Below are 16,402 nucleotides of genomic sequence, written 5' to 3'. Positions count from 1 at the left end.
AAATAAAAGATGGTTTACTAAATAACCAATCTTTAATTAGCTATTCTCAAAATCAATTTGTTTCCCCAAGAATCATTTCTCCAATTTAGAACACTAATTTGAAGTAAAGTTCCTTAATGATCCAGCAGGGGGTGCTATCTAAGAAGACTGCCAGGAGGTGCTGGAGTGATACTATTTGTTTTAGAAGTGATTTAGCTACTTATGTCAGTTCTGTACATTCATTCAAAATCTATGCTGCATGTAAAATGTATTTTAATGACTGTGTAAAAACTTAAATGTCATCTAGAATTGCAACATTGTTAATGAATTTGGCATAGTCAGCCTCGTCTCTAAATCATTTATAAAGAAGAATGTTAAGAGTAGCTATTTTAGAATACAGCCTTTTTGGCTATTCTCTCTCTTTCTCTTTTGGTTAAATGAACAACTTTGCTAATTTGGAGACTATAATTATAAAATAATATACTTATATTCCATTAAACTATAAAGCTGCTACTAATAAAATGACTCATCAAATCCTGTGGACTGCAGGTCACAGAATATGCAACCCAACATATTCTTTGAGTATGACTTTATTATGCATTGGCTCTAAAAATTGGTGGTCTTTCTGAGTCCTGCTGTTTCCTATAATCATAATCGGTTTTGCAGAGTGCCTACATTGCTAATCTCCCTTGTTTCTATGTTGATTAAGCTACTCATAATGAATTTAGTACATACAGAGAAAGAAGAAAAGAGAAAAAAAATTCTGCCAGTAAATTTAAATGAACTATACATGAGACCAAAGAGGGAGGCACTCAGGCCCGCATTGTTAAAATTCGAAATTAATTCCCAAACTTCCTGAGGAGAATAGCTATAGGTTAAATGACAATGATGGCAATAACACAATGACAGAGTGCCTTGTGGCTGATACATAAATTATCTATTTGTCTCCTCACTAAGACTCTCTGAGGTAGATGGCTATTCCCATTTTTCGGTTAAGGAAACTGAAGCCCTGAGAGGGGTTAAGATAGTAGCCCAAATCCACACAGTTAATAAGCAGCAGAGCTGAAGCTGAAATTCAGATCCTCTAAATTTTTTTCACACTGTTCTGTGCTTTTTCTACTTTATGCCATTGTTCAGTAGTATTCTTATATTGTAATATAAGGAGGGTATGTGAAGAGCAGACAACAAACACACTGCCTAATACAAAACCACCAGGAGTAGCTTACGTTGGCCGAGAAGCTTCGGCCGTCACCCTTGGAAACAGCTGCTTGGTACCTCGCCATCCGTTCCTTCAAGGACACCACTTCCTGGAGGTCTGACACACCTTCAGCCACTTCAGCACTGTCTTCTGCAAATCCACTCACAGTCTTGTTAGGGCCAACAGCCACTGAAAAGAAATGTAGCATGCTCAGATATGTCAGGCTTTGCAAAGAAAATAGCATCACCTTATGAACAGTGAAGACATTTGAAATATCTGGTCTCCTGAAACAGACTGCAACATTTCACAAATACTTAAGATGTTTCATTGTCACCCTCTTTTCTTCAAGTTTTCAAGCAAGCTACAAAATGCCTATATAGGACCATATACTTATACAAACATCAAAAGAAAAGAGATCACATAGTCTTACCTCATCTAACCAGCTCCTTTTATGTGAAAGGAACATAAGGATTCTCCATGGCTATGTGATTCTCCATGGTTATTTAGTTATATGTGCCAGAGCTTGACTTTAAAACTAGTTTGTCATATTTTACCTAGTGTTCTTTGCTGTTTTCACTCTGCTTGATCATTTACTATTCACTCTTAAACAGAATATTGTAATTTCAAAACCATTTCGAGGACTCTTTCCGGGACCAGTGTATAATATACATATATTTATATCATTCATTCATGTACCTCCTGCTTTTCACCTTAGAACAGGTAGTTTGTGCGACTCAGAGAGAAGGGCTCTTTGGTGTAGTTTGCTATTCGGATCGGTTTGATTGACTCACTGTGAACCAAGGTCAGAAGAACCCCAGGTAACATAGCCAAGCTGCTCTTTCCCTTCCCTGATCCTCCTACCTCCTCCCCAAGTCTTCATATTGAAACATCTTATTTGTTTGCTTTTTCTATTAGTTTCTTTAAGGTTAATGTACACAAAGCAGTTGAGAACAACTGTTCCCCAGGAAAAATTAAAAACCATTTGTGTTTTGACTCTCTGAGTATTTGGTTTTCCATAGGGACTTCTTATTCAAATAAACATTTATTCTTATTCAAATAAACAGTTTCATATATTTTAATTAAAATTGCAAATATATTTTATTTAACATGCTTTCAAAAATATAAAGCATAAAGGAATAAGAAGTTGTATTGTATAAATGCTGTGATTGTACAACACTGATATGCTGACAAAAAATGTCAGTTATTTTTTGAAATTCACCTGTTATCCAAAACCATTGCCATATAAAAGTACACGCTTCCAGTTTATTCTGATAGAAAGAGACTCCCACAAACCACCGAAAGTCTTTCACATGCTAATGATACTATATCTTCATTTTTTCCCTGTGGATTATCTATCTGCACAGGTCAGTTCAGTTTATATTCAACTATACCTTTTTACTTCGTTGTGCATAACCATTTTATAGATTTTATTGAACATAACCCCCTAAAGATTTTCTACCTTAAAATATAAAATCCATTTTGTATATTATTCATAAAATACGTCATTCTTTTATTAATCTTAACAATTTATTTTTATTAAAATTTACAGATAGTATTTACTTTTCAAGTATTCAGTTTTTATCCTTTTCATCTTACTGAGACATGCCCGAGATTAATGTTCAGAAATTCAGTGGCCTGAATGTAAGAGATTTGGATTCCATTGCCTTGTGGCCTTTTGTTTTGATCACAGAAAAGATACCACATTTTAATCTCTCTCTATGTCCATCTTTCTTTCTTTTTTCCATTAGTAACTTTGCCTATTCAGGTAGGGTCATGGAGTAGGAAACTTACTTTGAGCTAACAAGCTGTGTGCATATTGTTTCCTAACCTCCTAAGTCAATATTTTATCATTTTCTTCATCTGACAAACAAGGCGATGTGTCATGCCCAGTCTACTATAATGCAGTGAACCTATCACTCCTATCTTGATGCTGATGACACGGGATGTAAATTTTTAAGGTTGATAAGACAGCTCCTTTCTTAAGGATGTGTGGGGAAGAGATAGGAACATGGGCTGCCTATTTCAGAAAACTTGAATGCACTTGAGATTGGAGAACAAGGTGAAATGAGTTGTAGAAGAACAAATAAAGATGCTATTGTTATAGAATGCCTGGAAAAATGGGGAATGATGGAACATGTAAGTATGCAACTCAGACAGAGCAGGAACATGCTACAAGGCTAACATGGCCTATGAAAAAGAGGACGGGAAAAATAAAATTTTCACATGACCATTTCTGTTAGAAAGAATTATAATTATTAATATCACCAAATGACTTTACTAGAAGTTACCTGTCTCTGAGATCTAGAGCTAATTTATTGTGCATATGAATAAACAAAAATCCAAAGAATTTCAGTGACTTCTCCAGTCTCCACAGCTAACAACAACAGAATCTATTGCACCCTAAAGAGTAAATGTTTTCCCTTACTTGATGATCAGAAAATCATTTCTAATCCACACAAAATATTAATTATTTGTGTAATAGAATAAATCCTATGAAGCAGAAAGAACATGTAGGGAAATACTTGGAAAGAAAATAAAGCACTAAAAAATTCAAGCTGTTATAATGAAAACCATTAGATACCAAGGTTAAGAGTGTCTTTTATGAGAATTCTGAGGTTCTTTGGAAAAATATTTTTATTATAACTTTTTGAAATATAAACATTTATATACTACATATAGATCCTACTTTTGTCTACTTCTTATTTTCTTAAATTATGAGAGATTGTGTAACTAGAGATCTATTTTCTCCATCTGCAAACATGTGCTTTTCTTCTTCTGTAGGGGTTAAAAATGAAGTAACTGACTAAATCAATCAGTCAAATATGCCCAGGTGGAAAAATTCATTATGCCTTCCCAAATTTTACTTTCTATGGAGAGTCTACATTTAAAACATTTTTAAATAAGCAAAATAATACACTATAAAGCAGAATACTCTTCTTAAGCAATTATTCACACACTTGTTTTACTCACAGAAGGGATTGCAGTCACCCTGCATGTTTACTTAGAGGTGCTAAAATAATAGCTTTAAGAAGTCAGATATATAAAATAATGAGGAATAGCCAGTGTAATTAATACACTCTGGATTTTTTTCCTAATTTCACAATTTCTATTATCAGTGAAATAATTCTGGCACATATGCACAGACTAATATCATGAAACATTTCAAAAAGGTCATTGCTACATTTGTTATGAACCATTCTTCTAACTAGTCATTAAGGAAGTTTCAAATATGGAATTCAATGGTTTATAGAAACAATGTTCTTACAATATTTAAAAAATGACAAATGTATTCTCATTTCCCACTAAATAATTGTCTACAAATATGAAATAACAAGTTATGAATATGATCCTAAGATTTTATAGAGTAACAATTTGGAAATGAAAGCCAATGGCTTGATACATAGAGTTAGGATCAGTGTATTATTAAAAAATACTGCCAAAATCTGAAAATGTTTATTCACAAGATGTCCAGTGTGGCAGGGTTCACATAAATGCTTTCTCTTAATCTTATACCTAAAGCAAGATTCAATCTCAGTGCATTTTCTAAATATAAAGATTTCTTCTTACTCTCAAAATATGGAAGGTGCATTCCCATATTGTAGTTGTAGATAAAGTTTTATGGAAAGGATGGTCATGTAACAATACAAAGGATGTTATTGGATGAAAGATATTAAACACCAGGTGCTTTAAAACTGGCTTACCCAAATATTGTTCAGCTTTATGTGAGTCACCTTATTTCTCTTCTCTTTTGCCTACCCAATTTGGATAATGTGAAGGTCTATAGAATAAAGTATAAAATACTTTGACCTTTATATTTCATAAAGAGACCACTTGCTACTATCTGGGTTATAAAGATGATATTAGCTGTGCCTGAATGAGAGCAGAGGTGAAGTCACAAGAAAGTTGCCAGAGATTAGAAAACAATGAGGGGCAGTAAAGTTTTTAGAAGAATTAAAACACACATTGAAGGCAGTAAATAGAATAATATATACTACAGAAAAGAAAGTCACTAACATATTAACAACAACGTTAAAAGAAGATGACAGAGAGGAAAATCCAAACTATAAGATAATAACAGTATTTCAGTGGGAGGGTAGGGAGTGGGCAGAACAAGTAAGATATAAGAACAAGTAAGCTGTAACAGAAGACAAAAATACTGAAGATACAATTTGGGCACAGTTTAAAAGTACCATAATCCAGGAATAAAATTAATTTTAAAACACCAATATATCTGCAAATCCTGGTAAAAAAATTTCATGTTCAAAGAAAAATAAAAATTCTACAATTATCCAGACACATGAACAGTTTCTGTGATAAAGTAATGAAAGTCACACATCCATATATATTCCTTATAACACTGACAACTAAAAGGAATTAGAGAATTAGTTACTGAAATTTTAGTTTTGTGAAATAGAGACTATATGAATCCAAGTTGGTACTCATGTGAAAAGGCCACAAAAGTCAAACACAGTCTAAACAAAAATCAGCTATAAAAAAAACAAAGGGTCTCAAAATATAATACCTAAAAGAGAAGGTAGAAGTAAAATTAAACGCAATAGTCATGAAAATAAACACAGGTCAGACTTTACACTGAAAAACAAAGACAAATAAATCCAACTATATGCCACCTGTAAGGAACAAACCTAAAATAAACCACAAAATGTAAAGAGAAAATATTCGGTAAAAAAATTACCAAGTAAATATGAATGAATAAATGTCATCATGGCTATATTCTTTCATGCAAAGAAGTGTGAAATGAAACAGAGGGCTATTCTATGGATAGAAGATCCCACTATGAAGCTGTAACACTGAACGCCTCTACATGCTGACTAGCATACTACAGAAACACATAAAGACCATCACTAAAAAGAAAAAGAAGAACTGTATAGGAATATAATTGCTGTGAGTGACATTAACATATCTTCCTCCATCTTTGCCATATACAATTTCAAAAATAAATGATTTGAATCATATAATCAATGTTTAATATCTTCATTGTCATTAAATGCATATTGATTGTCTACAATAAAAATAAACATGTCCACTATGCTCCAGAGCTTTCAGTCTAGTTGGAAAGACAGATAGGCAATTCCAACCCCAAATTATTGGGTTTACACCAGGTGAGTTAGGATTCTACAGGAGAGGACATATTCTATTGGGTGTGTCAGTGAGTAGGCAGCAGGAAAGGCATCCTGAGAAGTGGAATATGTGCCCTGAAACAGGAAGGAGTTGGCCAATGTGAATATGTGGGAGAAAGAAAGATGCAGAAAGGGGATGAAACAGCAGTATTACTAACAAATTACATTGAGAAAATTGGGTAATAATTTTGAGGGAAACATTAAGAGTTCCTCACCACACTGCATATTGCAAATAGAGTATTCGATAGGCTAAAGACTTAAATGTTTTTTAAAGTGATGAAAAATCTTTAGAGAAATGTAAGTAATTCATAAAATGATTTCAGTTGGACTTTCTAAGCATAAAAATTTTAAAGAAACATTTTAAACAAAATTTATAAGACAAAAGGAAAACCAAAGAGGGACAATTATAACGAATTGGCTAAATAAAGTATTAGTTTTCAGTCAAGAACATTGAGGGGTGAGAAAAAATAATTACTAAAAAATGGATAAATGACTCAACAGAATGAATTGCAGTAAAAAAAAAGCAATACGTATAAAGTGCTTTCTATCTGTCAGACGTTAATCCATTTAATGCTCTCAATGACCCTATGAGGCAGAGGCTATTTTTATTTTTATCTCCATTTTACAGATAAAGAAACAGAGACACAGAAAGGTTATAAAATTTGCTCAAGTTCAGGTGGCTGGTGAACATCAGAGCTGGAAGGGGAAGCCAGGCAGTCTGGCTCCAGGTTCTGTGACTGCACTACAATTCTATGCTGCTTCTCAAGAAGAACAGGTGTCCAAAAAGTAAAAAACACACCCAAACAGTCAGTTTCCCCAGTAAAAAGATGGAAGTTCAAACAACAAAGGGATGCCTTTTTGGTTGTGCACTGATTTATACTGTATATACTATATATACTATATGCTATATATATAATAGTACCAGATAGCTAATCCAGTGTATAATTATGACTCAAAAGAAATTCTAAGGATTCATAGAACCTTGAACTCTTAAGCAGAAAAACAAGAATTTAGTGATTTATTTCTTTGAAATTTTCTAAAATTAACTTAAGATGGCTTTATTTAATCTGAACTAAGAACCAGCAGAGAGTGAGCTGGCATGCCCCATGAAATCCCACAAAACTGACAAAAATACAGACATTGACTAAAGAAAGTAAGCACACTTTCAATGACACATCAATAATTTCATTATTATATTCTGGATGCATTACAAAGAAGTCAACTTCTTAGTATTCGGAAAATTGATTTAGAACTAAATTGGGAGAGTGATGAACTAAATTTTAAGAACTCTAAACATATGATCTATAACCCGGCTTGGATTTGTGTACAGGATATCCTACCAATGGACATTTCATAGGCTCAGAGCCATTAGCTTGAATAAATCTTCTATAATTCTTAATATTTGCATATCCCTCAGCTAATAAGAAAATTCATCTCTTTTAAACATTCAGAATGTAGCTGCCAAATCAAATTCGTAATCAATTTGAGTTTTATACATTTTACCTCATTTGAATATTATAAAACCAAGAAATGGATGGAGAATAAAATGAAAGAGTAAGTATCTAGTACAATCTTGCATTGATTTACAGTTCTTAGAAAAACATGGAGAGGAAGGGGCAGAGTAAAATGAATGGAAGTGATAGCACAAAACTATGTTTTGGCATCCATTCATCATACAAACACCGTGAATCATATTCCGCTTTTTAAAACTATACTCCCTATTGTCCTATTCCCCCAAATGCATTGTGTTATCTCATGTACACTTGTCACCTTCCCCCAAATCCATCCATTCATCTGATTATCACCCTTTATACATTAACCAAAACAGATCTCTGAGGGTAATAAGAGGGAATTGTCCTACTTCCTTAGTAACCCTCCCCTAACCAGTATTCTCCTAGGTAACTAGATACTGGAGGAGACCCTGTACATCCAGTTGTCTGCAAGAGGAAAAAGACAAAATTCAGTACTGTGGTAGACAAAACATTGGTTGTCCAAAGATGTTCACATTCTTATCCCCAGATTCTGTAATATGTGACTGCACACAGCAAATGGGACTTTGCAGATGTGGTTAAGTTAAGGAGCTTGAGATTTGAAGAGTATCTTGGATTATCCAGGTAGCTTTAATGTAATTGCAAGGGTTGTCAAAAGTGAAAGAGAGAGGCAAAGTCAGAAAGGAGAAGTTATGACAGAAGCAGAGGCAGAAGGAGAGAGAGAGAGAGAGAGAGAGAAAGAGGGAGGGAAGGAGGGAAGAAGGGAAAGAAAGAGAGATGCAGATTCTACATTGCTGTCTTTCAAAATGGAGGAAAATCCATGGGTCAAAAAATGCAGGTAGTTTCTAGAAGCTGGAAAGGACAAGGAAAAAGATCCCCTTTCCCTTCCCCTGCCCCCTGCCCTGAGCTTCTGGAAGGACCATAGCCCATCCAACACCTTGATTTTGGCCCAATGAAACTCATTTTGGACTTCCAGAACTGTAATATAATAAATTTATGCTGTTGTAACTACTATTATTTGTGATAATTTGTTATAGCTGCAATAGGAGACTAATACAAGCATCCACTGCAAACATACATATAACTGTCCAAGTCAGAACTCATTACACAGTAGATCCTTTATAATGCATATTTCAATTCTAGCTCCTGCAAATCCCACAGGTTTATATACAGAAACCACTCTGTAATGGAAACATCTTTGAAGTTATTCTTCATGCCTTAAAAAAGAAATGTCCATCTACTTATAGATAAGACTCAATTTGAATGTACATTTAGGTTCTAATCTGAGTAACCGAACTGCCATTTCTAAGTGTAATAACTTCTTGTTATTAGGTTGGTGCAAAAGTAATTGAGGTTTAAACGGTTAAAAATAATTGCAAAAACTGCAATTACTTTTGTACCGAACTAATATATAGACTTATCTTCTGTCATCTGCAGTCCATCATTTCAAAAGAAGTATTCCCGGTACTACAGCAGTTAAGAATGAACAGAATTTAGTAAGAAATTAAATAATCATTAATACGTTAATATTGTTAGTTGAGGCATTTGAAAATTTAATCATATTGGTATTAAATTTTTTTGAATTAATTACTTAGTTTAGTTAAATAATTTGTTTTAAAAAAATCAGTAATCGAATAAAATGACTTAATTTCTTTGAAATGGTCAAATAAATTAGAACCGTTGAATGCCTGTAGATGACGCATATTTTTACAGCATAAATCTCTTGTTGGACATTTCCCTCGCACAACCAGACTTAGATTGTGTTATAATAATAACTGTCTGTTACTGAGTGCCAATTATGTGTTAATCATTTTACATGCATTATCCCACTAATTCTTATAACAACCATACTGATAAGTGGTGTTATTTCCATTTTACTAATAAGGAAAGTAATTTCCAAGGAAAAATCATATAGTAAGTGGCTGATTCTGCAACTGACTTCAGGTATTTCTGAATACAAGGCCATTCAACTCTCCATAGTTACCTATGTAAGTATATTTTCATTAAAGTATAACATTTTGTTAGAAAGTAAATTTTTAATTAAAGGTATGAACACTCCTTTATGCTTCCTAAACATCTACACACAAATCCTTTCTACATAGCATTTATTTCAGTTATCCAGAGATAAACCAAAGGGAAACTAATAAGTTGAATTTCTATGGCTTTATTTGGCTCCTTTTTTGTCCTTGCAAACTTGAGTTTAAAATTAGAAATCAAAGCAAATTCCTCAGTTATAGTTTTTTGGTCACAATGGAGATGAAACTGGAGACAGGGTTAAGTATTAATTCAAATGATAAGGACGAAGAATGAGCTTTACTATATAAAGGAAAGAAAATACAAAGCAAGGACCATTGCTCTCTCTCATTTTCTACTGATCTGCTCTGCTCCAGGGTGCCCGGGGTGGTGTCAGGCTTCCATCAAAGTGTCGTCTTGGTTAAATCTGCATCCCAGGGGCAGAATGAGGGTATTTGATAACCTTTGTTTTAATCATATATTTCATAAACGTCTGTGGTACATCTAGTGTTGGACAAGCATGATGCTCAGGGCTGGGCATTAATTAATTAATATTATATTCAGTCCTGCTCTACTTGAAAATAGAAGAAAACACCAGAGAGATCCTCAAGAAATACAGTATTCTAAGAACTGTTAATCTGGCCTTATCTCCCAAAACGAAAATATGAGTAGGTTGCATCATTTCAACATGCTGACTTTTTTTTTTCCCTTTTAATTTTTTTTTATTGGAGAATAGTGTGTTTTTTCCAGGACCCATCAGCTCCAAGTCAAGTCGTCCTTCATTCTAGCTGTGGAGGGTGCAGCTCAGTTCCAAGTTCAGTCGCCGTTTTCAATCTAGTTGCAGGGGGCGCAGCCCACCATCCCATGTGGGAATTGAACCAGAAACCTTGTTGTTGAGAGCTTGCGCTCTAACCAACTGAGCCATCCCCCTACCCCACCAGCAACTCAGCAGCAGCTCATTGTCTTCAATCTAGTTATGGAAGGCACATCTCACTGGCCCATGGGGGATTTGAACCGGCAACCCTGTTATTAAGAGCTTGCGCTCTAACCAACTGAGCCATCCGGCTGCCCCTCAACTTGCTGACTTCTGAATAAAACAAGCTGCCAGACGACTGGACCTGGTAAGGAAGTTGGCTTGTTTGAAGAAACACCAAAATGAACCTTGCATCAGGTAGGGAATCTGGAGGAACTTGGCGGCTCACACTCCATGCCCCCGCCCCCAAAACCACATTTACTTATATAGACATGTAATTAGATTAAAATGCATACAGCCCGATTTCAATCCCAAAATTGATTGGGTTGAAAAGTCTCTTACATGTCGCTTCATAATGACTCAATTTCTTTTTAGATTGTCTCCACTTCACCCAGTCAGTGAGTACCAACCTCAGCTATGTTCTCCCAACATTTAAGAAGTATGCTTCTACTTGTATTACGTTTTAGTGTATCTTTTGGTCCCTCTGTCCTCCCCACTACTCTCACCTTCCACCCACATGCAAGTTCCTCCCAGACAGAGCCGAGCTAAACTAATGTTGTAAACCTGTTTTACATGAGTTACGTCTTGGCCACTTTATCCTGGAGAAGGCAGACCTGCAGGGAGATGAACTATCACCTCTGGACACACAAGCTTCTATCGCTGACACTTACTTTTGACTTTTAGCAAATTGCTTAACCTCTCTAAGCCTCCTTCTTATCCTGTATAATGAGAATGATAACAGAACCTATGATTGCCTGTGTGGACTGAAGGTGATCTCATAAAACTCTGTAAGAGTTTTACATAGTATCTTGTACATAGTAAACAATAAATGCCCACTAGCTTCTAGTCACCCTACCTGTTATTACATACTCTAGGTATTTTCATCCAGATAATCTGAGATGATAAATTTCTGAGAATTAGACAAGTTATGAAAATTTTCCAAAATTCAAAGTTAGTAAGTAGCAAGGATAGGACTTGATTCAGCTCCATCTAAATCAATTGCCTTCTTTAATAATATTCTATTCATCTTTATAAACCAAGTTTCTATCATGTTCCCTGAACCAAGAACACAATAAATTATAAAAGAATAAATAATAGCACAATAAAATTGGAGCAAAGAAGGTGGCATAGTCCTATGAGCTCATATGGCCATGGGGATGGAGGAAATACATAAAAGAGAAGAAATTATCAACTCAATGTATATGATTCAAAGTGTTGGTTTATCTGCGTTTTGGGTACTAGTTGATGAATCATCAATTTTTCACCAGCAACATGGCAGTCCTCTGAAAATGTAAAGTTCATGAAAATTACCCTAATATATTACACTTTAGGGGCAGATCATCTCCTTTTTCTACCCAAATGGTTCTTCATGTTTTCCCCTATATATGTATTTTAGGTAAAAGCATGAAACCATAACTCAAAGTTATTCACAATTTTCACTTCCCTGTGGGGCCTCTGCGCTGTGGGCTTAGCACAGTGACTCTGTCCTGGACCAGTCAGGTGTTGATACTGGGTCACTCCCCAAGTCCCCGCTGCTCTTGTACCCTACCAAAGGCAAAGAGACAGGTTTTGGAATCCATTGTCAGTCCATTCTACTGTTGCTCTCCTAAGTACCTATGCGTTACAAAACTACATTGTGAGAAACACTCCTAAATAAAGAAGTGTTTTTATATTTAGGGTAAGTTTGCATATAAGTATTCTATTTAATTTGAATATTCCTTCTATTTAAATTGATTTCCATCCCTTTCTCCCTAAAGTCTCTGTACTAGAAAACCCCCAAATTCATATCATTTTACATTGTTCTACCCCTCCCTAAGTTGCTGCTTCTTTGACATAATTTCTTTTTCTCACCTGTTATTTCCTAACATATTCCCTTTTTATTCCTACTTGTTCATTTCTGTTTTTCCTTTTCCCCAAACTTCCCCATGATTCCCAGCTCTCCAAATCCTTCTGCCTGCGTGGCTCGGTTACTAGTGGGCAGTGCCTTTGTGAAAAGCATAGCATTTTCTTTCTGTTTCTCTAGGCTGCACTTGAGAAATGACAAGTGCTCACTCCTTCAGCCAGAGAGACAGTCTTCAAGCTGAGTTTGTGATTAATAGCAAACGCGCATGCCTCTGAAAGGTCTTGCTGCAGCAGGCTGGTTAAAATGTCCACCAGCACCTTTCAAACCGTGTTGGGCCTCCAAAACACAGAAAGTGATTTCATTCTAGGAATGTGTGAGTAGATTACGGTGACTCATGCATAGTAGTTTAGAATTTGTCTTTCCCCAAAACGATCCACTTTTGTTTCTCATAGGCTTTGTAAAACTGTGTATGAAGCTAGTTCATGTTTACCAAACTGTTTTGTTTCGTTCCAAGTATGCTCTTGGCTATTAACTGATCAAAAATAAGCAATAGGAATGGCATGGAGATGAACCTTTAATAATCTGCAGCTTTAAAAGACATCTTCCTTGGCATGCTCACCTTTAAGTTATTTGAGGAGAGGCAGAAGTAGGAAAGTTCATTACTTACTGACTGTTAGCTTAATTCATTTCTGTACCAGTTGCATTCTGAACAGCTGCAGATTTTCTACATCTGTTTTGGGGAATTCCCCGATTCTTCACCCTCTTTCCAACTTTCACCTCTCCGTTAAGGTTGGCATCTGAAATGTATTCTGATAAAGGATATTAAAAAAAAAACAACACCCAAATCATCAAATTCTGACTCTCCCTGACTTAGACAATTACTACTGTGGCAGCTTTCCTCCTACTAATCATCCATTTCCTTTGAATATTTAATTCCATCTGCCTTTTGTCTTACAGAAGTTCAGTCTCTTAACTTACAGACTCTTTTCAATGACTTTAAGGAAGTCGTTTTTTAAAATGCTTTTCCACAAGCAGCAGCATACTGAGATAAGTTTCCTTTAAACTTAGTGGCTGATAATCTTGATCAAAGAAGGAAAACTACATTAATTTCACATTCTTTCTTTACTGAATATCATTTGGAAAAGCTAAGCAATCAAGGAGAAAAGTGAAAATGCTTAAATAATGCAACATATTGTTTGGTGGATAACTGACTCCTCTGGGAGTAAAGTCACTCTTTCAGAAGAGTGATGTACTTAGAAAAATTCCACCTAAAGAATTGAATTCTTTCAACATTTTGTGGTCTTCAATCATTTAATCTTGGATAGAATGTTAAGAATCCATGTAATATATACTGTTTTCCTTACCAAATCCAATGATTCTTCTAGCGTGCTCAGAAATGAAAGGTCATTGGCATCTTGTTCAAATGTTTGTACTTTGACAACTGCATTCTGATTACTGTTCCCATAATTGTAGAGGACACTGGATAATGCTACATACATTTTGAACAGTCTTAATGCTATATACATTTTGAACAGGGATGTTTGTAAATTACAGCTGCCATAATTTTAATGTATCAAAACTTTGAATCAGTCAAGTGATGGGTTAGCCTCCCTGTCACCATTAACATGCCCTAAATAACTTCTGCATACAAATGCAGCCTGTAATTTCAAAATAAAGAGATGACTTCAGCTTCCTAATGATACACTGGTACTAGGGACAGTCCAAAGAGTGGAAGTAATTTAATAGTCTCCCCTGCTTAAGATACACACGAAGTGCATAGTTAGTCAGTTTCATCATCCCTTGATTTATTTATAGTTACTTATCTTCAAAAATTTGGCCTTGGCATTTGTTTCTTTTCCCTCAGATTCAAAACCTAATCCTTGGAGTGTACCATAAATGGAGGAACTCAGTTTATGCTGCTTATTTCACTCCTGTTTTCAGAGGGAAAAATGTAAAAATCAGCCTTGAAATGTTATTCAGATTGAAACTTGCTCTTTTCCATGAAAACTAAGCTAGTACTATTTACAACAAAGAATTTAATTAAAACTTGCAAACAAAAATTGTCCTAAACCAATGGTATTTAAACTCAAGTATAGTAGAAGGTGAGAGGAAGAAAATTTGGGGGAGTAAAACGTAAAGAGCAATTTTTTTCATATATATCTCTATGTAGATATATATCCGTATATCTATATATTGGGTTTCTTTGTAAAATTCCATATGAAGCTTGGCTTTCACAGCTTTAAAATAGAATCGCTTTCCTAGACTATTCCTTTCAGGCAACAAAAGCCTTGGACAGATGGAGAAGTCACTTCACTTATTGTGACTGCATTAGGACAACTCACCTGATTGTAAAGGTGAGAATTAGAGAGTTAATTAGAAGTTAAGAATCTCTTTATCTTTAAAGATTTTTTTTTTTTATAATTTTATGCAGTTAACTACAACTACAAGTTATCAACCACTAAGCCAGGACTCGACATCAGTTTCCATCTCTTAAGTCTTCTAGTAACTTACATAACTATCATTTACCATGATTTCAGTCAAAGACTCTCTTAGCTTCATCAGTTTCCACAATGACGAAATATACACTGAGACTATGGAAGGATGGCCATCCAGAAACACTCCTTACAGACCTCTATGTAGGACTAGGAGAAACATAAAGCATTTTTAAGAATGGTATGTTTGTGCTTTCTTTAACAATGAGAGGCAGAGCCTTTCCTAACATTTTTGCATAACTGATTATTAAATTTTTATCATTACCTGGAACTAAAATTCCTACATTGCCCAGAAGCAAACTGACAACTGAGATTAAAATGGTCAACTTCACAGTTATTTAACATTAACATCATGACTTACACAGAGTGGATGACCATTAATTATTTATTGAATGAATTTGTCTTGAAATAATATTGAAGACAATGCCCATCTTTTTATGGTTTCTGCTGACAGATTTTGTTATCTTCTCTCTCCTATTTCTTTTTATAGAGTAGAAAACACTTCTGTTCCAAAATTTGCAACAGAAGTTATTTAAACAGTACAAAGAAGTTATGTGAAATTTGGGATTTTGCTCCAGGAGGGAGCAAAAATAAACTTCTTGCTTGTGAACCTGTGAGTCTCCCACAATGAAATTCAGCTCATCACCAAAAATGCTCAGCAGGAAACCACATGAGCAGGTGAAAATCAGAACTGCACAAAAAATGTTTGCTTGGAAAGTGAAACCAGTCAACTTTGGGATCTCTGCCAAATTGAATTTCTGCCAGAAATTCTCCTGTTTTTACATATCTGCAGTAAGCAATTAAAAAAGTGTTAGAGTTAAAAAAAAATTTCCAAATATATTCATGTCTCCATTGACAGTTCAATCCAAAAGAAAATAACTAGCCACTCTAACCCAGTGGGTCAAGTCTAGACAGAACATCCAAACACCAACACACACACACACACACACACACACACACACACACACACATTTTTCCTTGGAGGACCATTTAATCACAAGTAGTATCCTACTCAATTTGCAAGATCTAGGAGGAAGACCTCGGGAGGTTTTCAGGATGTCCCAGTGCACTCTTGAGTTGGAAGCCTACCAAGGAAAGCAGATGTGGCAGAAAGCCCTAGGTTCCATTCTCCAGCAGTGCAGGGCCTGAGGAATATGTCATAAACTTCACCAAGCCTGACACTTGCGATTACAGACAATATCTTAGAAGGAACAATTCAAAATGTTAATGCTGTAAAGCACTTTCCACATTGTTCTTTACACAAACTCAAACTTGA

At 35.1% G+C, this 16,402-nt stretch overlaps 1 protein-coding gene across 2 annotated transcripts in view; it reads right to left on the bottom strand.

Annotated features, from left to right (window-relative positions):
• XIRP2 (xin actin binding repeat containing 2) overlaps window positions 1-16,402 on the bottom strand; it is an 81,013-nt gene that overhangs the window by 56,470 nt on the left and 8,141 nt on the right. For both annotated transcript variants that reach the window (XM_081050914.1, XM_081050913.1), the window contains exon 2: window positions 1,206-1,366. In XM_081050914.1, the coding sequence (XP_080907040.1) occupies window positions 1,206-1,262 (57 nt within the window). In that variant the 5' untranslated portion in view covers window positions 1,263-1,366. The remainder of the gene's footprint in view (window positions 1-1,205; window positions 1,367-16,402) is intronic.

Source organism: Rhinolophus hipposideros (genome assembly GCF_964194185.1).
Source record: "Rhinolophus hipposideros genome assembly, chromosome: 6".
In the NCBI taxonomy this organism is placed as follows: Eukaryota; Metazoa; Chordata; class Mammalia; order Chiroptera; family Rhinolophidae; genus Rhinolophus; species Rhinolophus hipposideros.
This window is presented reverse-complemented; position numbering and strand designations above follow the sequence as displayed.